General features: G+C 39.1%; 1 protein-coding gene across 10 annotated transcripts in view; it reads right to left on the bottom strand.

Moving 5' to 3' along the window:
* The window catches only part of RUFY3 (RUN and FYVE domain containing 3), an 84,478-nt gene that overhangs the window by 53,654 nt on the left and 9,578 nt on the right, over nt 1-21,246 (bottom strand). For 8 of the 10 annotated variants that reach the window (XR_003548474.1, XM_027769727.1, XM_014585729.2 and 5 more), the window contains exon 2: nt 2,934-2,987. The exons of the other annotated variants lie outside the window; for them this stretch is intronic. Coding sequence is in view for 7 of the 8 variants with exons in the window: in XM_027769727.1 (XP_027625528.1) it covers nt 2,934-2,987 (54 nt within the window). In the remaining variant the exon portion in view is untranslated. The remainder of the gene's footprint in view (nt 1-2,933; nt 2,988-21,246) is intronic. 10 annotated transcript variants of the gene reach the window in all.

The following is a 21,246-nucleotide window of genomic DNA, read 5'->3' as shown; positions in this document are numbered from 1 at the left end:
CCAGGGGGAATAGCCATGCTGCAATCCCCCCTCCATTTCCCTCTTGGGATTTCGGGCACACACACAAATGTGCCTGGGGTGTTTTTTGAGCTGTCTGTTTGGGATTTGAACTGCACAGTAAGCCACGTGAGATCCAGTCACCTTTAACCTCTATGCTGTCTGTTGGCCCCACACTTTTAATCAACATTGCATAGGAGGGTCTAACTAGTGCAATTAGGTGAGAAAAAGCAGCAAAGGCAACTAGATTGGAAAGGAGAAGGTAAACCTCCATCTGCAAATGACATCATCTTGTATATAAAAAAAATCCTAAAGAATACACATACATTAAAAAGAAAAAGGTGAGTAAATGAGTTCAGCAAGGTTACTGGGTATAAGACCAATACACAAAAATGAACTGTATTTCTATTTAGAAGCAAATGAATAATTCATAAATAAAATTAAGAAAGCAATTCTGTTTACAACAGCATCAAAAGGAAAAGTTACAAATAAATTCAACAAAAGCAGGTCAAGACTTGTTTACTGAAAACTACAGAACACTATTGAGAGAAATGTTCAAAGATGAAAATAGGGCCACCCCATGGCCAAGTGGTTAAGGAAGCCAGATGTTACGCAGCCAACCCTGGTTTGAATCCTGGCCCAGGTGGTTTGGCATGTGCATGCATACCCCAAGTCATCACCACAGACTGGAGAAATGTAGGAGACAGTATTTTGGTATGACTATGCTCCCTGGGTGAAATGGTGCTTTCTCTATCTCCCTTGTCTCCTTATCTCCCTCTCTTTTTTGACCAAACCATGTGCTCTCTGGCAAAAATAAATAAATAAATAAATAAATAAATAATCAACAAATAACCAGTGTTCATAGACTAGAAGACATAGTAGTATTATGATGGTATACTCCTCAAATTGATACACAGATTTAGAGCACTCTCTAGCAAATCCCCAGATGCCTTTTTGCAGAAATTGACAAGCTTATCCTAAACTATTAGGTAAGGAAATCCAAAGGACCCAGATTAGTCATAACAATCTCTTTTATTTCTTCTATGAGCAAGAGAAACAGAAAGACAGGACCCCCCGAAAGAGTCTGGACTCTGTGAGCCACCCAATGCTACACCAGCTGGATTGCCAGCATGCGGTATGCGAGTAGCCGGCATACTCAAATGCAAACCTAGAAACTCCCCATGCTGGTCACCCTCAGAGCACCATGTTTCATCCCTGTGCCACTGTGCGGCCCCAGCCAAGACTATCTTGAAAATTAATCTGCAACCTACTAAAGTGTTATTATTTTTAAAAATAATTTTTCAGGAGGTCTAGTGTTAATACTTCATCTATTAAAAAGCCAGCTGTGAGGCCAGCCTGAGGTATGGTAATTAAAGCAGCTGGATCCCACATAGCTGACTGCATGAATGAAGTTCCCAGGCTCTGTGGCCTGAAAAAACATGCTGGGCACATGTGCGTGCATGTCCAAAATCTCAAGAGGAGAAATGGAGAAGGAATTATGGCATGACCATTCTGCGAGGGAGGGGAGTTCTTCACTTTGAATTTCTCTCTCTGGAAGGCGCATGAGGCCTCTAGCAAATTTAAAAAATAAATAAAATAAAAAATTGTTTCACCATAAGAGATGAAGCCCAAGATCATAATCACTCCCTTGAAGGAATATGCTGAAGGAGATAACTACATTGTTCTGTTTAATGTGACAAAAATCTACTGGAGACACTACCACCCTAGGTCTGAAATGGATATCGAAAAGTGTAAGACAATCCCTGCTCCCAAGGAGTTTACAAGAATTAGAGAACACGTGAAAAGCCTTTAGCTGCAAATTCTAATGCCATTAAATGAAAGGAGAAACAAACAGGGTTCCAGCTGTCAAAAAGGTTTTATGGAGCTCCCATCTAGACTGAACGGCTTGGGTGGCACAGGACAAAGGAGAGGGGAGTATATACTATGCAAGAGACATCACAGGAACAGAGCAGGAGAGGAGGCAGGCTGCTCGGGGGAGGATGGTGGATATGTGTGTGCTGGGGGGTTTGGGGGGTCAAAGCTCAGAGACACCTTTAGTTGGCTGGGCAAGGTGGCAGGATGTATTGTAAAACGATACATTAATGTAAAGCTAAACCTTGATTTTTCTATTTTTTAGTGTAAACTATATAAATTACCTGAGCTCCCTAAAGTTAGGTGCCATTACTGCAGAAGAAACAATGACTGGTTTGGGGAACCTTTGTGCATTAGCACATATGAACTACTTAAAAATATTAATAATTCCACCAGAAAGGAATGCTATTACATGACAAAGCTGAAAGTATTCAAACTGTAATGGAAATCTGCGAATCAGATCAACCTTTTTGAGCAAACACTTTAGATTCCTTGGATGGGTTTTTTTTTTTTGACTGCTGTGAAACTTGTGGAAATATATATATATATATACATACACACATATATATAATATATATTATATTTATATACACACATATGTATACATATATGTAAATATATGTGTAAATATAAAAATATACATGCATGCACATTATATATAAATATATACAATATATAATATATAAATACATTATATAAAATATATATGTATTTACATGTATTAGTTTGTTGATACCCACAGAAATATATATATATATAAGTACATTTTATATATATATATATTTACATGACTGAAAAAATTTACTTTTCCAGCAAACAAATGGAAAAACTTGATGTAATCTTGAAACAATGTTCCTGCTAAATACCTTATCTGACAAATCTCCTAAGGGAACAGCATAAACATACATTAACACTATTATACTTGGAATCACAGCATCGAGAATTCCCAATGGGAAATAAAATCTAAAGTGGACACTCCCTCGTATGGAAAACAGTTCAAAGGTGGTTGGAAAATTTTAAAAAGCAAGAAAAAAAAATCTGAAAGACGTTGGTGTGGCACGCACCTTCTGTATCATCGCGCATTTGCTCCACCAAATCTGTCAAATCCTCCCAAGAGTCTTTGCAAACAGCAAAAAGAAAGGAAAAGAAAGATAAAATGTCATGCAAGCCAAGAAAGAAAAATGCTATTAAAAACAAGACTTCCAAAGGGATAATTGAAAGGGAGGTTCCTAGGACTCTTTCTGCTTTAACACAGAGATTAACAGTGAAAGGGGTGGGGGGGAACCAACTAAGCAGAGATAGCAACTATGATTGTTAATTATGTTTCAAAGCTAAGATTAGTAATTTCAAAGTTTCAAATAAAAGAAAACAAAGATGCTTATCTCAAAAAAGTAAGAGTTTTTTTTTTTCTGCTGAAAATCAAATTAGCCTCTTTGTATTCTGTGGGTACACGTTAATGCCATTCAGTATTTATTTTTATTAGTTCAGTGAGGCTGAAAAGCACATGGATTTTTTTTTTTTTTTTTTTTTTTTAAGATTCGTGTTAGGTATCATGATGCAATTACTGACTTTTCTTAAAATAACAATAACAAGAAAATCTAAACACTTTTCCAACTCTCCCTGTCCCCAATTCTCCTTCCCCCAAACAAAAATAAAGCAAAGGATGCTACTTTGAATGCATAAAATAAATCATCTGTAATTCAATAAAGCCAGATGTTCATTCAACATGCAGAACTAGCAGGATCTAGGGTAGCACTCTATAATCAAGCACATTTACATTTCTGTGGGAAATAAATGAATATTCAGATTAGATAAGATCTATAAGGACTATAAATAGATAAAATAAATTCAGGTCAGATTTTATTATCAAATGAGTTCAAACAAATTTATGAGAAATACTTTTGGTTTCTAGAGCTTTTTTTTTACTTTAAAATTGTGGATCTGTATATATAAAGCACTTAGAAAGTGACTCATCACAGAGAAAACTGTTAGGCCGAATTAGCATAATCACCGCCATGTTAGGCAATGCTGGGGCAAGTTAGCTTAATCGCTACCCTGTTGAGTCTTCAGAGACGGAGCCCACTTTGTTAGGGCCTCAAGGACGGAAACTAGGAGTCTGGGAACTCTCAGATAAGTGGAAAACGGGAGGGCCCAGCACCTCTGAGGCAAGGTCATCCAAACCCTTAGTTGAGAGCCCTTATCTAGACCTGAGCAGGGGGTGAAAGCTGGACCCTCGTTTCTCATACCCCCTCTTCCTTTGTGTGTTGCAGTCTAGAAAACATCCTGAACTATAAAAGATCCCTTTATCTTAGGTACGGGGTCCTGGTGAAGGCCTGCTGCGACGGGCTGAAACTTGGACCCCAGCTAGCTGGAAAAATAAAAGCCTCTTTTGCAGTTGCATTGTCCTTGTCTTTTCTGTGTCTCCATCAGTTAGACCGATCTCTAGACCCTTACAAAAACATACTATAAGTGTTGGCTATTATTATTTTACAGTAAATTAGTACTAAAATACATTATATGTACACATATTTGCACATGTCATTTTCAGGTATAATTTTCTGACAGTATTATATGGTACACGTCTATATTATGTACAATTATAGATACATGAGGTTTTTTTTTTTTTTTAAGCTTTTTGCCATAGGGTTTATGTGCTCATCAGAGATAGAGAGAAATCACCCCCCGGGGGGGATGGCCATACTGTAATCCCTTCTCATCCATTCTTCCCTCAGGATTTTGGCCACAAATGGACACATGACCTGCTTGATTCTCAAGCTGCCAGGTCTGGAATTTGAACCAAGGTCGGCCATGTGGGAATCTAGCACCTTAACCACCACATTACTTGCTGGCCCCACAAGAATGTACTTTTAAATAATATCCAGAGAGCATGTGTATTGGCCAGAGAGAGACACACAGAGAGAGAGAAGGAAAAAGAGAGAGGGAGAGAGAGAGAGAGAAAAAAAAAAAAGAAACAGTAGAGTATGGTCACACTGCATGCTCTTTTCTATTTCCCCATCCTGCTGGAATCTTGGGCATTCACACCACAGGCCAGCCCAAGAATGTTAAGTTTAACTATTCACATTAGTAGTTCTATAGACTTGCTAAAAGTCAATAGGGTGACTATTACCATTTCATTATTTTATTTCATTAAAAACTATATTCATCACCTAAAAAAAAAAGTCCATCTGCTTTAGCATGTAAAGATTCTCCAAGATTCACATATAAAATAGCTCTGAAAAGTTAACTGCAAGGTAGGAATTTGTGTGGTGTGTACTGGGGATCTCTGATTTTTCCTTTGGCATGACCCACCTAGAACATTTTCTGTTCTATTCAGACATAACATTTTTTTTCTTTTCTGGGGGGAGGTTTGTTTCAGTTTTTACTATAGGGTGTGTGTGTTCATCAGAGATAACATATAGGGGGTGGGGAAGAGTGAGAAATCACCCCCCCAGGAGGATGGCCATGTTGCAATCCCTTCTCCATTCTACTTTTAGGGTTTTGGGCATGCATGCACAAGCACCTGGCATAATTTTTAAGCCACCAGGTCCAGTCTCGAACCTCATAGCAGGAGATGGGGTACACAGCACCTTACCTTCATATTACCATCTGGCCCTTCTGTTTTCCTTTGAATAGACCTTATTAAGTGTCAGTATGATAAAATCTATTGAGAGAAGTCTCCTCCTCCAGAAAGGTAAAAGGTCCCTTTCAAAGTTATTTTCCACTTTACTTTGGCACGATCAGGAGTTTATTGATACCATGCTGTTCTTTCATAGGATTTATAAAAGGTTTTAAAAAAAATTGTGTCTCCTGGAACATGTTCAAGTGATTAAAACTGCAGTAACAATAGCATCTAATAGAATAGTCAAAGAGGTGGATGCCAGCATGAATAACTCTTCTTTTTCCCAGAACATTTCATATAAAAATTATTTTTCTTTATTCATGAAGAGCATGTGCACCTAAGTGTATGTGAGTGTGTGTGTGTGTGTGTGTGTGTGTGCAAGAGAAACAGGGAGAGAAATGAGCACCCTCATTTCTGGCCACGTGCAAACGAGAGTCTGGTCACGTGCAAATCCCTTCCTCTAGTCCTCCAGCCTGCTGGATCACGCTGGAAACCCTTTCCTCCAATCCTCTTCTCTGACACATCTTGGGCATTACTGCATGCACTCAGCCTGTCAGGCTCGCCAGGCAGGGGAGTCCGACCGGGAATCCAGCTTCTTAAGCTGCGTGTTGCAACTATCAAGGAAGACTGTTGTTTTTCAAGAGATGATAATTTATTGCATCAAGCATGTTCTGCATGGCCTAACTATTAATATATTAACACACACTTTTCTCATAATAATATGCACTCACGCATTACAGAGAGGAGCATTCTAAAGGTCTGCTAGTTGATACAGGGTAAACAGCTCTAGGTTAAAATGTGCTATAGCTAACTCACAGTCATACTTACTAGAATTGTACACTATTGATGTTAAACCAAGTGGTAAATAGAGGCGTTTACAATGTTACTCTGGCTAAAAAGACAGCTACAGTTCTTCAGCTTTCAGTGAGAATTCAGGGGCACCCAGCTGAGAAATGACAAGTGTACCACAGCCTGTGTGGTACCAAGCAACTGGGAAGGAAATAGTGTGATCACCACTCTGCCCCGAACACTTGGACTAAATGGTTAAAAATCCTGCACTTAACAGAATGTAGTGATCTTATTTTTTTTTTTAATTAATTTTTCAAAGAGATTTTTGCTATAGGTCACACGTGCTCACCAGACAGAAAGAGAGAGAAAGAGAGAGACAGACAGACAAAAAGTGAGAAATCACCCCCTATCCAGGTGGGGGGGATTGGCCACACCACAGTCCCTTCTCCTCCTTTCCTCTTGGGATTTTAGACACATATGTACATTCTCCCGGCATGAGTTTTAAGCTGCCAGTTCCGGGACTTGAAAGGCCATTGCCTAAAAGGGAGTCCAGCAACATAACTATTACGCCATCTGCTGGTTCTGAGTGATCTTATTTTTTATTTTTATTTTTCTAGAGGTTTTTGATATAGGATGTGTGCTTGCCACAAAAACAGAGACAGACCGACAGACAGAAAGCAAGAAATCACTCCCCAGGGGGGATGGTCATGCCACAATCCCTTCTCCTCTATTCTCTTCTTGGGATCTTGGGCATGCATGAACATGCACCCGGTGTGAGTTTAAGCCACCAGGTCTGGGACTCGAACCATGGTTGACCCCATGGGAGTCTAGCAACATAGCCATTATGCCAAATGCTGGTCCTGCAAGTGATCTTATTTTTAAAATGCATCTCAACAAAAACTTGTCAAGAGATAAGAGACAAAAGTGGAATTGTACAAGGGCCCTGAATGAAGAAATATAGTTTAAGGTGTACTTAATTATTTTCTTGACTATCATTCTGTTTCAGGTCCAAGAATGAAGAATTAGCAGACTAATTATGTAGCTCTGCAAAGATTTAACTAGTTGGTACTATAAACGATTTGTTCTTAAGGTCCATGGATTCTCCTGAATACAGAAGGGTGGTCTGGTAAAAGGGGCCATGACTTTGATGTTGAGACAGATCTGGGATGGCTCCTACATAATCACTTCATTTTTCTCTGTAGTAGGGAACTGGCTAAAGCTCCTTCTCTTCAGAGAAGCGCTAAAATGGGCTCGAAAAGCCCCTCTCCTTTATTTCCGTGGTTGTGAAATCTCTCTTCTTGGTAAAGCCTTCCTCCAGCAGAGACAACCAAGTTACCATCAAATTTGCAATGCCTAAGAGCAACTTTATTTTGTCTTCTTGATGCAATGTCTCTTTGACTTAGTGTGTTAATATTTAGAAAGTTTACTACTGTTTTGTGAAGCCTCCAATACTGACAGATTACAACTTCTTGAAGGACTGTTGGAAAAATAATAGCTTCAAGTATTTATTACCTCACAGGTATTCAATATCAACTTTAATTTATAAGAAACCAATATGTGCCTTGTATTCTGGTTTGGACAAAAACTGGATTCCTCTAAGTATATTTGCCAAAATTATTCCAAGAAAATAGAATGAAGGGGATTTAAAAAAAATTTTAAAAAGCCAAATATTAAAGACAGAAAATAATTAGTCAATTTAAGCAGACCAAATGAAGATCTGAGTGCTGTTAACAACAATATTAACTTGGTAACACGAACATTAGCAAAGGAATTGATGAACTAGCCAAGGCTAGTTTTTCCAAAGCTGCTAAGGAGGTCTGTTTTAATATGTCAGTAAATTAGGCCAAGGTCAATCTTCCACTCATAGAATATTAAAAATAAATATATCAGCAAAGAATTACAGATAGTCCTAAAAAAGTAATGCATTAAGTTATCAACCCTTGAGCTATCTAACGAGCACCTATGGTGAACAAAGGACTTCACTAAAGCAACAGAGATCACAGAGATGAAATATCCACGGGCATCTCCCTTGAGGAGACTTAAATAATTAGGACACAAAGTTAAAAAGGAATTGATGAGTGAGGATAAATAGAGTCTTACGTCAGGAGAGTTAGGTGATGCTAAGGCTAGGGAGGACAGGGTCTGATGGGGAGTGAGGAGTGAGGAAAGGGGACCTGATCAGTAGACTCTTTGCCCATTTGCCTGAAGGGTTACCCAACAGAGATAATACCTCTGAGAGACCTCAGCTGGGAAGATGCTGCCAACAAGGCTGGACCTTGTGAAATTCTCAGATGTAACACAGTCCATCTCAAATATACCCTGAGTTATATAGCTCTAGAAGAAAGACAAAAGAATTCCAGCAGCCTTTCTTGTCTCAGAAAACAAACTAATGATCTTAGAAAAGCATGATATTTGTCATGGCACAGTTAACAGTAAAATTCCATTTCTTCTGTTTAGGACCCTGTTACTAGTTTTAAAAAACTCAGTTTTCCCGTGAGGTTTACAGCTGCTAAACCAACCGTCTTAAAAAACCACAATCGTAACCCTTGGTAATTTCAGATTTTAATACAGTGTGAGAAAATGCAGCCAACAGTAGCAGTGAAAGACAAACCCAAATTGCAAAGATTTAACCAGTCTGAAAGTTCACAATACCATGCTACTGTAAAAACTTCTAAAAGTGTTTCAAGCAGTTCATCAATGTGTATGAAAATTAAAACATTGCTAACTGACCCAAAAATGCTACTTGTAAAAATAAAAATTAGTGGGAACCAGCAGTTAGCGTAATGGCTATGTCACTGGACTCCCACGTAGTCAACCACGGTTCGCGTCCCGGACCAGGTGGCTTAAAACTCACGCCGGGCGTGTGTTCGTGCGTGCCCAAGATCCCAAGAGGAGAATGGAGAAGGGATTGCGGTGTGACCATCCCCCCTGGGGGGTGATTTCTCGCTTTCTGTCTCTATGTCTCTGTCTGTCTGTCTGTCTGGTGAGTGCACGCGCCCTATAGCGAAAAAACCTCTCCAAAAAAAAAAAAAAAAAAGAAAATTAGTAAAAAATGTTCAAGTTATATACATAATGATGCATCAAAATTGTTTGTGGTAGTAAGATTTGAAAACAACCTAAATGTCTGTAAAAAAAAAAAGAAAAGAACAAAGAAATTATGAAACATCTAAACAACTGAACACATTAAACAAAATGATACAGATTTCTACTTGCTGATGTAGAAAAATACTGCAGAGGCAAAATGGTCACACAGCATGGGTATGGTATGATCTCTTACATATAAATAAAATTGTGGGGACCAGCAGATGGCATAATGGTTACATCACTGCACTCCTACATAGTCAGCTGAGGTTCAATTTCTGGACATGGCAGCTTGAAACTCACACTGGACACATGTGCATGTGTGTCCAAAATCCTGAGAGAAGGGTGGAGGAAGAAGGGATTGCAGAGTAACCGACCCCCCTGGGTGGTGACTCCTCACTTTGTCTCTCTGGAGAGCCCATGCATCCTTATGGCAAAAATCTCTCAAATAAAAAAATAAATAAATAAGTGATATGAGTCTGCAAGTGAATTTTGTGTTTATATATTTAAAAAGAGAATCTGGCTACAAAATCTTAACAGTGGTTTTATCACTAGGCATTAAACTTTTAGGTGAATTCTATTATTTTTTTAACTATATGTTTCGTACTGTGACTTTTACCATCAAACATATAATTTCTATAACTAGAAAAATAAAGCTGTTTTCATTAAAAATGAGAGAGAGAGAGAGAGCAAGCAAGAGAGAGAAAGTGAAAAAGCAAGCGGTCAGGTCCAGACTCGAACTATGGTCAGCCATGTGGGAGTCTGGCGCCCTTAACCACAATGCCAACTGCCAACTCCGGGGATTTTTCTTAAAACATGATTTTCAAAACACTAACACATCTTATTTTGGAAAAATTTAATTAAGATGAAAAATATGTAGAGGCCATTTGGGGATAAGCTAGTTTCTCAACACATGTGTTTCTGAGTTCATCAAATCCTTCTATTTGTTCTCTGAAACAACAAAAATACCAAAAACTGCAAAGGAGTAGGCTTTAGAGTAATTATACACCTGTACTTAAAAGCACTTCATGGCAGTCACAGTGGAATGGTGGGTGCTGGAGGAACACAATGGAAAATCTGCCCCATCATTTTCTCAGAAGTCTACGTCCCCATCGCCCAGAAGAAACGCTATCCAAATAATAAAACAAAACAAAACCAAAATAAGGAGTCATAACTGAGGAGCAGAGAATTCAGTGGACGCTTTCACGTGACAGCATTTGCTCTCCTATTAGTGAGATCATGGTACTGGTTTGGGAATCTGAGCTCCCGCACTGAGCTTTGGGTTACTCATCTGGTCAGCACCTACCTCTGGAAAATGATTCCTATTTGGGTAACCGGTTTAGTACAAATGACTACTGCATGTTAGAAGCTGATAACCCCAGAGACAAAATGTGAACTCTATTAAGAAAGGCACAAATTAAAGTAGAAGCTCTATTAAGAAAGGCACAAAGTAAAATAGAAGCTCTGATCTAAGAAAGTCCAGAAAAGGCTCACCAATAGAGAGGAAAGACTGTAAGGCACTGTGACTAATGACAGTGCCCTAAAGTGGACTTCAATGCCGGAGTAGCAAAGAGGTGAGAAGAAAGTGAAAGTAGACCTGAAACAGGAAGAACAAAGCAATTTTATGCACAGCATTTACAGTCAGATGCAGCTCTTCTGTGGTTTAGATGGGGCTTGGGTACAAGTACAAGTCTACTGATATTTCTCTCTCAATTCAGATTTTACAAAATCCTGGAGGCTAGGTGGGTCAAACTTACCTTGAAAGGGTAGCTAGCCAGGTTATTCTCAGGGCAGAGAAAGAAGGGATGAATCCAGTCCAAAGAACCCTGCCCTGTAGGCTTCTGAGGTTGTATTAAAAACGACAACCTTCTCACTTTGAGAAGTTCACAAAGACTGCTTTGAGCACACAATACACACAACTCAGAGAATCTCACCACATACACCTGTGGCAGCACACGCTCTGGTAATGCCACTGAGCGCTGGTTTTAAAAGGGGGCAGGCACACCAAGGCAAAGACAAAGGATAGTAACACAATTCTGAAAATGAGAATCCCGAAGACTCAGGTTTTATTTTCTAAATATAAAGAAAGGAACAAATCGAATGCGATGTTGGAATACACATCACCCTGTGCACTTCAGGCGGCATTTAGGGAGCTATGAAAACGAAGCATTCAGTATGACGAATATAGATTTGTGACCTGGAAGAATTCAAAATGTCTAATAAAATGTATGATATTTCTTTATTTTTTAAGAATTATTTTATTTAACTTTATTTATTATTATTATCATTATTATTTTCTAGTTTGATCAGAGAGACACACACAGAGAGAGAGGAACTGAGAAAGCAAGCCACCAGATCTGAGACTTGAACCGTGGTCGGCCATGTGAGAGTCCAGCCCCTTTAACCACCATGCCACTTGCAGGCCCCAAAATGTATGATATTTCTAATACTATACATACATACACATTTATGTATACATGTATTTTTTTGTATATATGTGTATTTTTCCTGGCTCATAACAATCTGGTCTTCCGTCCTTGGTTCTGGAAACTTCCCAGTGCAGGCCACAAACTGGTCATAAAGAAATTAGGTTTGAGATAAGCAGGTGCTGTGGTGGTTAAGGGCGCTGGACTGCCACATGGCTGATGGCAGTCGATTCCCAGACCTGGTGGCTTGCTTTCTTGCTTCCTTTCTTTCTCTCTCTCTTTCTCTGTCCCTATCTGGTTAAATTTAAATAAATAAACAAATAAAGTTAAATAAAATAATCCTTTAAAAGAAACAGAAATTAGGGTCATTTCAGAAAGATCCTGCCCCACACCTGTGAGGAAGGAATGCTGTACAGAGAGGCCAACAAGATTCTGAACAGCCAGGCCTCACTAGGTTTCTCCACTCAGCCTATTAGCTTTAGATCAGACCTTTTTGGCCCAATCACATTTTTACATGGGTGTCCCTGGCTCGAGCCTGCCTGTGCAATAATGTCTCCATAAAAGCCCAGGAGGATAGAGTCTGAAGAACTTCTGCACAGCTGAATAGGTGGAGGCTTGCAGGAAGGTTAACAAGAGGGTGAGTGTCAGGAGGGTGGCATGCCAGAACTCCACAGGAAGCTCCTGAGCTCAGAATCCTTCCAGAGTTTACCCTGTGTATCTCTTCATCTGGCTGTTTGCTTCCTTTATAATATCCTTATAATAAACCAGTAGATGTAGGTGTTTCTGAGTTCTGTAGAGAGAGTTAGGGGAACCCCCAATTTATAGCCAGTCAGTGAGAAGTTCTGGAGGCCTGGACTCCAGGCAGATAGTATCAGAACTGAATCAGATTAGAGAACACCCAACTGGGGTCCACTGCAGAACTGCCTGCTAGCTTGCTGGTGGGCAGCAATCTCCACATACTTTGGGGTCACAGAAGTGATCTATTTTGTGAGTGAGTAACAGGAGAAATTGAGTTTTTTTTTTTTTTTTTTTTTTTTTGGGAGGAAAAAAAAAAAAAAAAAATAGGGAGTGAGTAACAGGAGAAATTGAGTTTTTTTTTTTTTTTTTTTTTTTCTGGCAGAGAAATATAAAAAAATCATACTGGAAATTATTCCTGCTCATAGATGTGTGACACTGTCATAAAACATACTGATACATAATATAAACAGCAGTCAGGTGGATGGATAATTGTACACCTATAGTTTTCATAAGGATTTTGCCTTTGGAAATCCCCCCCCCATTAAAGAAATATAGCCTCTTTAAAAATATTTGCAATAAACAAAGAAGTATGAAGAACATCATAAAAATAATCTATATTTCCACTTCCAGAGATAATAACTTTTTACATTTCTGGCACATTTCCTTTTATCTGTGTTTGTGTAACTGCATTAAAAAAAATTGTAGGGCACGAGGCAGTAGCACAGCTAGTAAAACATGATGATATGTGAGGCGAGTGCACATGGGAAATTCCCAGTTCAAGTTCTGAGTCTCCTTGAGTACACCAGACACATGTGTGCCCACAGCTCAGGGCTAGCAGAGGAAGATTTGTGGTGTCAAGACCCCACTAGGGTGCTTTTTCTCTCTCTCTCTCATGCACGAAATAAGTAAACTTAAAAACATGATTATATTTTCAGCATTACCATGTGCCATTAAATGCTCTTCCACAATAATTTCTGGTGCTTATTGTACAGATATTCTACATCTTACTGAATAATTTTCCTGTGAAGGTATTTAAGAAATTTTTTTGCTATAGTGTGTGTGCGCTCACCAGAGAGACAGAGGAGAGAGGGACTGTGGGAAATCACCTCCCAGGGGGGATGGCCACACCATGATTCCTCCTCCTCCATTCTTCTCTAGGGAGTTTGGGGATGCCCACACACACTCGCCCCTGGCATGAGTTTCAAGCTGCCGGGCCCTAGACTCAAAACAGTTGGCCATGTGGGAGTTCAGCACCTTAACTACTATGCCATGTGCTGGCCCCATAGTTAAGTCATTTTCAGGGTTTTGCTACCATAAGTCAGAATACTGTGATAAACATACAAATGGAAACTTTTTGTGTTTTTCTCTGATTATTACTTTAGGATAAATGGTATTATAACTGGGAATTTTTTTTTTTTTTGACAGAGTTTCACTATGTCATGCTACTACTGTCTCAGTGTCCTGAGTAGGTAGGACTGCAGGTGCATGCCACCTCGCCTGGCATTTAGATCCAGAACTCCCCTGTGTCCTGGGACTGCCAAGTAACAACGCCCACCAACATGTGCTACTATAATTAGGCCAGAAATAAATTATAAGACTCTTGATTCACACTGACAAAGTGATTTTCATAAAGGCTGTACCAATGTGTATTCCACTAGTAGAGCCCCAAATCTTTCCATAGCTTCATCAGCACTGAATATTGGTTTTCTTCTTTTTTTTTTTTAAGGTTTTTGCCATAGGGTGTATGTGTTCAATGGAGTGAGACAGTGAGACAGTGAGAGGAAAAGGGAGAAATCATGTCCTAAGGGGATGAACACAGCGCAATCCCTTTTACTCCATTCTCCTCCTGGGATTTTGGGTATGTACACATGGCACAAATTTCAAACCACTGGGTCAGGGACTCACACCACGTTTGGTCTTGGGGAATCTAGTACCACACTACCTACTGGTCCAGCATGGAGTATTGTTAATGAATGTATTAACCACAAATTGCACATTACACTAAACTATTTCTAAGAGAGATACAGTCGTCTGGGATATAAGTGATTTAAAAAAATTTAAAAACAACAACAAACTAAACGGAAACTGTTAAATAAATTGTGTGTAATGGAGAGATATCCTAATAATCTTTTCTTTTTTGTTTTCTAGTGTTACAGGGAATTACTATATTCACCTGAAGTTTGCTGGGCATCTACCAAAACAGTACACAGTATTGTGAGACTTTTTGAAGGGTGCAAAAGAAAATTCTTGCCTCAAAGAACATTCTGTATTACTTTAGAAATGAGAAATCACATAAATTAAGTAACTGGAGAGTGATTCATGCATATTGATGTGACACGGACAGTATCCAGGAACCCAGGACATAAAGGGTATTAGATATTGGTTAGAAAAGGATTCATGGATGATGAGAGTCAAGGGTCTTTTACCTTTCCTGATTTAATGTTCATAAAGAATCTTAAGAGGGAATAGTTTAATAAAAAGAACAATCAGAATTTTGGTCAAGTACAGAAAATCAACGTCCTGGCTGGATAGGTTAAGAATATTAAAGGAGTTAGAAAAAACATTGGATAAATAAAGTCAACTGAAGAAGGTCACAGTCATGCTTAGCTAAGCTAAACAGTGAGGATTCTATGTAGCTACTATTTCAAATAATCCATAATTATGAATGTAATGCCACCACAAACAGCTTTTCACATCACTTTTGTCCATGTGTGTGAGAAACATTTTAAATTTAGCACACAGAAGAGTTGCCTGACATCTAGGTCAATTTCAACACAGTACGATTTTTTTTTAACTGCCAAAGGGCATGTGCACTTGGTAGAGAGAGAAAGCACTCCCCCAAATGGAGTGTAATCACGCCACGATCCCTTCTCCTCCACTTCATCCTGTCAGGATTTGGGGCAGACATGTACACATACCAGGTGTGTTTTTCAGACTACTGGGCCTGTGATTTGAACCACACTAGGATGTGTGGGGCCTGGCTGCTTTCACAACTGAACCACAGGGCCAGCCCAGCAGGGTACCATTTTTGCCGTTTGGCAGTGTCTGTACAACTATGTACATATTTTCATATAGTTTATAAAAATTAGTAGAAAAAGGAAAGAGAACAAGTGGATTAAAAAAAACAACTCAGGTCTAAAATTTTATCAATGGCAATTACCAAATGGCAATGCTTTAGGCCACATTTGGGAGTTCGCGGGAATTGAGTTGATCAATACTGACTTCAATCACAAAACTGCTAAAAGTACAATCACCAGAGACTGGAAAGAAGACTTCCCCTAGTCCACACAGCTCTACGGTTAGATTTAACACAACTGAATTCTGGAATGGGAGAGCTGAATACAGGTGAATTATTACATTAGCTGCCTGAGTTTGAATTCTGGCTCTACTACTCACTACATCCCTGAATGTCAATTTATTTGTAAGTTGGAATTAACAACAGTATTTAGCTCAAAGTTATTATAAAGACTAAGTGAGATTAAACATGTATAATACTTAGTGCTAATAGCTCCTGGCACAAAGTAACTGCTCAATAAATGATGGTGTCTCCTCCGGATACACCACCATCACCACTTTTTGAGGAATAGCCTATGTTCACTATAGGAGGCCATCTGAAACAGGGCTCTTATATGAGAATGAAAAGCTTACTTTAATGAAGACTCATCTGACAATTTTATGAAGAATGAATTAACATGGGAAGAGGCATAGGTTTGGATAAAATTAGAAAAGCAGGGTATAGGAATCTAGGTGTGACACAATTAAAACCTGGCAGCTGTAGGTATGAAAGTGGAAGACAAAACTGAGATAATGTTATCAAACAGTACAAATTTCTCTCTCTCTTTTTAAAAGGTTTTTGCCATAGAGCACATGTGCTTACCAGAGAGACAGAGTGGGAAAATGAGAAAGCACTCCCCAGCGGGGATGGCCATGATGCAATCCCTTCTCCCTCATTTTCCTCTTGGGATTTAGGGCAGACACGCATGCACCTGGTATGATTTGCAAATCACCACGGTAGGACTCAAACCATGGTCAGCCATGTGGGAGTCCAGTGTCTTAACCTCAATCTCACCTGCAGGCTTCTGCCTCTTTTAAGCCCTAAATGTATATAGTACTGTTTGCTTGTTTAATTGTAACAGAAAACTGTAATAACCAGATGCCTTAAATCTGGTTTATATAATTCTACACAAATATACATGTAACAGGAGTTACAGTAAATATAGAGGGGTTATTTAAAGTTCTTATACCATTAACATATGTGTACTTATGAAAATAACTGCAATCTTGAATTTTCATCAGCTTTACTTAAAGGGCTCATTTATGAACTTTTGAGCACTCTATACCTGTAACTTGCTTGGTAGAAGAAACACATGCTCACCATTAGAAGGATAAGGGAATAGTCACACACAAGTAAAATAAAATAGGACATCTAATCACATTTTTGCATGTTTTTGATATTCAATATTAAGAGTAACAGTTGTTTTATCTATCCACTAATTTGAGGGAAACCAGATCTTATTAAATCTTATTTGAGAGTCTTTAAAATTCATGTACTATATATTTAATATATGCTTATATATGAAACTATAGAAATGTACATGTACAATGAGTTTATTCATTGTCAAAACATTTCAGATTTATTTTTAGAGATATTTTTGCTATAGGATATGTGTGCCCACTGGAGAGACAGAGAGAAAATGAGAGATCACCACCCCCCACCACCAGGGGTTATGGATACACTGCAATCCCTTCTCCTCTATTCTCCTCTCGGGATTTTGGGCATGCATATACTTGTGCCCAGTATGAGTTTCAAGCTGTTAGGTCTGGGACTCAAACCGCTGTTAGCCATGTGGGACTCCAGCAACTTTAACCACTATGCCACCTGCCGGCCCCAACATTTCAGATTTTTAATATTAAAAAAATGAACATTGTCAGGACCAGCAGATGGCAAAATGGTTCTGTTACTGGACTCCAATGGAGTTGACCACAGTTCAAGTTCAGGGCCCAGTGGCTTAAAATTCACTCCAGGTACCTATGTGTGCATGCCCAAAATCCTGAGAGGAGAATGGAGGAGAAAGAACTGTGGAGTGGCCATGCCCCCCTAGGGGGATGATTTCTTGCTTCCTGTCTCTCTCTCTCTCTCTCTCTCTGTGTCTTTCTGGTGAGCGCACATACCCTATAGCAAAAATCTCTCAAAACAAACAAACAAATAAAGCACAAACATTGTGTATAACCAGGAGAGGGAAAAAGATGCTATTTCATCACTACTGCTAATACCTTGTCCTTAGTGGAGAATGTGGCTTTTTAAATATTTCTGATGAACAAGGTGATAATTTACTAGAAAGGAATTTGGAAAGGGGCTGAAAATACATATAGAAAATCTCCCAGTTCTGGTATTTCCTGTCTCCGTCCACTTAGCCCCTCCCCCTCAACAACTTTTTTTTTTTTGGAGAGGTTTTTGCTACAGGGTGCATACGCTTTGCCAGAAAGACAGAGAGACAGAGAGACAAAAAGCGAGAAATCACCCCTCAGGGGGGATGGCCACACCGCAATCCCTTCTCCTCCATTCTCTTCCCAGGTTCTTGGGTACACACACACATGCACCTGGGTTGAGTTTAAGCCACCGTGTCTGGGACTTGAACCGCAGTCAACTACATGGAAGTTAGCAACATAGCCATTACGCCATCTACTGGTCCCTGGACAAGCTTTTTGTGACCAGCAAACTCTCCATACATCTTTCAAGTCTTTAATCCAACATTTTTGAACTGTCAATCTTCCCTGGGAGACCCTCCAGAGTAAAATGTTTTTTTCCTCATCCTAAAAGGTACCCTGTACCTCTGTAATGTATGGTTTGCATCACAATAATTGCAATTTTCCTGGTTTGAGGCATCTAACCCACCCCACACTTGTCAATAAGCTCTGAAAATATGGGGACTAGGCTTGTTCACTATGCTGTAACCCATGGAGCAAGTATACTGTGAGGTATAAAGCAAGACAATAAATGTTTGTTGAATGAAAGCCTGAGGGTCTGGCCTGATCTCTCTTTTTTTTTTTTTTTTTTAAAGGTGATTCCTCGATCCTTTCTCCTCCATCCATTCTCCTCTTGGGATTTTGTGTGTGCATACACATACCCAGTGTGTTCAGGACTTGAACCACATACAAAGTTGGCCATATAGAGTCTAGTGGGTTAACCATCATGCCACCTCCTTGCCCTAAAATTGAACTTTAAAAAAATTTTTAATTTAGGGGCCAGCAGGTGGCATGGTGGTTAAGTGCACTGGACTCCCACATTGCTTAAAGTAGTTTGAGTCCTGGACCTGGTGGTTTGCTTTTTCACTTTTCCGCTCTCTCTGTCTTTGTTCCTCCCTAGTCAAATTAAAATAATAATAATGATGATGAATACAATACAATAAAATTTGAAAACTAATAAAGATGTCTGTTAAAATATTTTAAATTTGATTATTTTTTAATTTGACCAGAGAGAAAGAGAGAGAGAAGAATAAAGTAAGGAAGCATGCCACCAGGTCCAAGACTTGAACTGCAGTCAGTCATGTGGGAGTCCATCACCTTAACCACCATGCCACCTGCTGGCCCCAATTCAATGGCTTTTAAGCATTACTTTTTATTTCTCATTTGGCTTCAAAAGGACACTAGGGATTACTCTCCCCGAAAACAATGCACAGATGTAAAATGTTATATATAATTCTTGGGATCATGGAGCCTAAGTTGAGAAAGTCTGCATAGACTTTAGTGAATTCATGTTACGGAGTGTCTTTGTAAACAGCTACTTGGCTTTCCCTGCCAAAATGTGCACTGGGATATGCACTTTTTTCTTCAAATCACATGCAGTTCTCAGGCAATGTGGAGTTCTGTTACTGACCATTAACAAGTGGTGGAACACTAGTGGATCTCAGTGGAGTGATCTTAGCACCACACACCTTCCACAGCCACGGGGTACCAAATTCTTCATTTTACCTTGATGAGATCAATCACATCAGTAGGGTATTTCCTACTGAATGGAAAAATCTGGTCCCAAATCTCCACCCACACAATCCTTTGGAAAATGTAGGTATCGTATATGCTATCTGGTTTGAATTCCAAATTCCAAGCTCCTAAGAAACAGGATTGTTCTTTGACAATTCAGTATAGTCACCTCTCCACAAGTGTGGAACAAGAATATTAAAAAAATAATAATAAAGTTATAACAGTACAATTACAAATTTAAAAAATACAACTATGTACATAGTCTTTACACTGTATTTGGCATTATAAGTAATGTAGAAATGAGGACATGTGCAGGTTATATGCAAATACTATGCCATTTTAGATACGCGTTGGACCAATTAGTTCACAACTGTTTTTTTCTTTAAAGAACTATTTATTTTATTAATTATTATTATTATCTAATTTGCTATAGGGTATGTGCACTCATTAGACAGAGAGAGAAAGAGAAAGAGCAAAAGTAAGAAGGCAAGCTGCCAGGTTTGGGACTCGAACTGTGGTGGGTCATGTGGGGAGCCCAGTGCCTTAACTACCATGACTCTAGCTAGCCCCAGTTTACAACTTTATAGCAGCTTCTGACATCTAAGTCACATTTCTTTACCTTGACTGTGAACTCATGGGGAAAAAAAGGGTTCTTTCTCAATCCCTTGGATTGGAGTTTCCATCAAGGGATGCCCAAAAAACACTTATGATCAGTTAATAGACTAAAACACGTTTCTTGCATGTACAGTGCTACCATCACTATACGCATAGATATTTCTTACAAACTGTTTTTTACATATTATAGTTTAAATGTTAGATATTCTTTCTTTTCTTTTTTTTTTTTTTGAGAGATTTTTGCTCTAGGGCGTATGAGTTTGCTGGAGAGACAGAGACAGAAAGCAAGAAATCATCCCCCCCCCGGGGAATGGCCATGCCATAATTCCTTCTCCTGCATTCCCCTTTCAGGATTTTGAGCTTGCATACACCCTTGTCCAGTGAGAGTTTCAGCCACCTGGTCCAAGACTTGAACAGTGTTCAACTATGTGGGAGTCCAGTGACGTAACCATTACATCCCTAAATGTTAGGATATTCTAAATTAACACCAAAGCAAAAGCAACCATCAAGGGAAAACTGCAGAGTTAGGTAATAATAGCACATATATCCTATCAATATACGTGGTTCTACACAATAACCTGAGACTTCAGCAAAGGTTCTTTTCTCAACATGTCCGTACAATATAATTTCTTCACAGCCTACATTTTAAAAATAATTATTTGGGGCCAGCAGGTGGCGTGGTGGTTATAGTGCTGGACTCCCACATGGCTGACCACGGTTCAAGTCCCGGACCTGGTAGCATGCTTTCTCACTTTCCTTTTCTCTCTCTGGTGAGCACTCATGCCCTATAGCAAACTTAAAAACAATTACAATAACAAAAATAATAACAAATAAATAAAATTAAATAAATAATTATGTTAAAATTTTTATTTATTATTATTATTATTATTTTTAAATTTTGCTATAGGACATGTGCACACACCAGAGAGAGGGTAAGTGAGAAAGCAAACTGTCAGGTCTGGGACTAGAACTGCGGTTAGCCATGTAGGAGTCCAGCTTTTTAACTACCATGCTACTTGCTGGCTCCCACAGTCTACTTCTTCTTCTTCTTCTTCTTCTTCTTTTTTTTTTTTTTTTGGGAGGTTTTTGCTATAGAGCGCGTGCACTTGCCAGAAAGACAGAGAGAGA

Source organism: Tupaia chinensis, unplaced genomic scaffold, assembly GCF_000334495.1.
Source record: "Tupaia chinensis unplaced genomic scaffold, TupChi_1.0 Scaffold000086_1, whole genome shotgun sequence".
In the NCBI taxonomy this organism is placed as follows: Eukaryota; Metazoa; Chordata; class Mammalia; order Scandentia; family Tupaiidae; genus Tupaia; species Tupaia belangeri.
The sequence above is the reverse complement of the archived record's forward strand: the minus strand, read 5'-3'. Positions and strand labels throughout refer to the sequence as shown.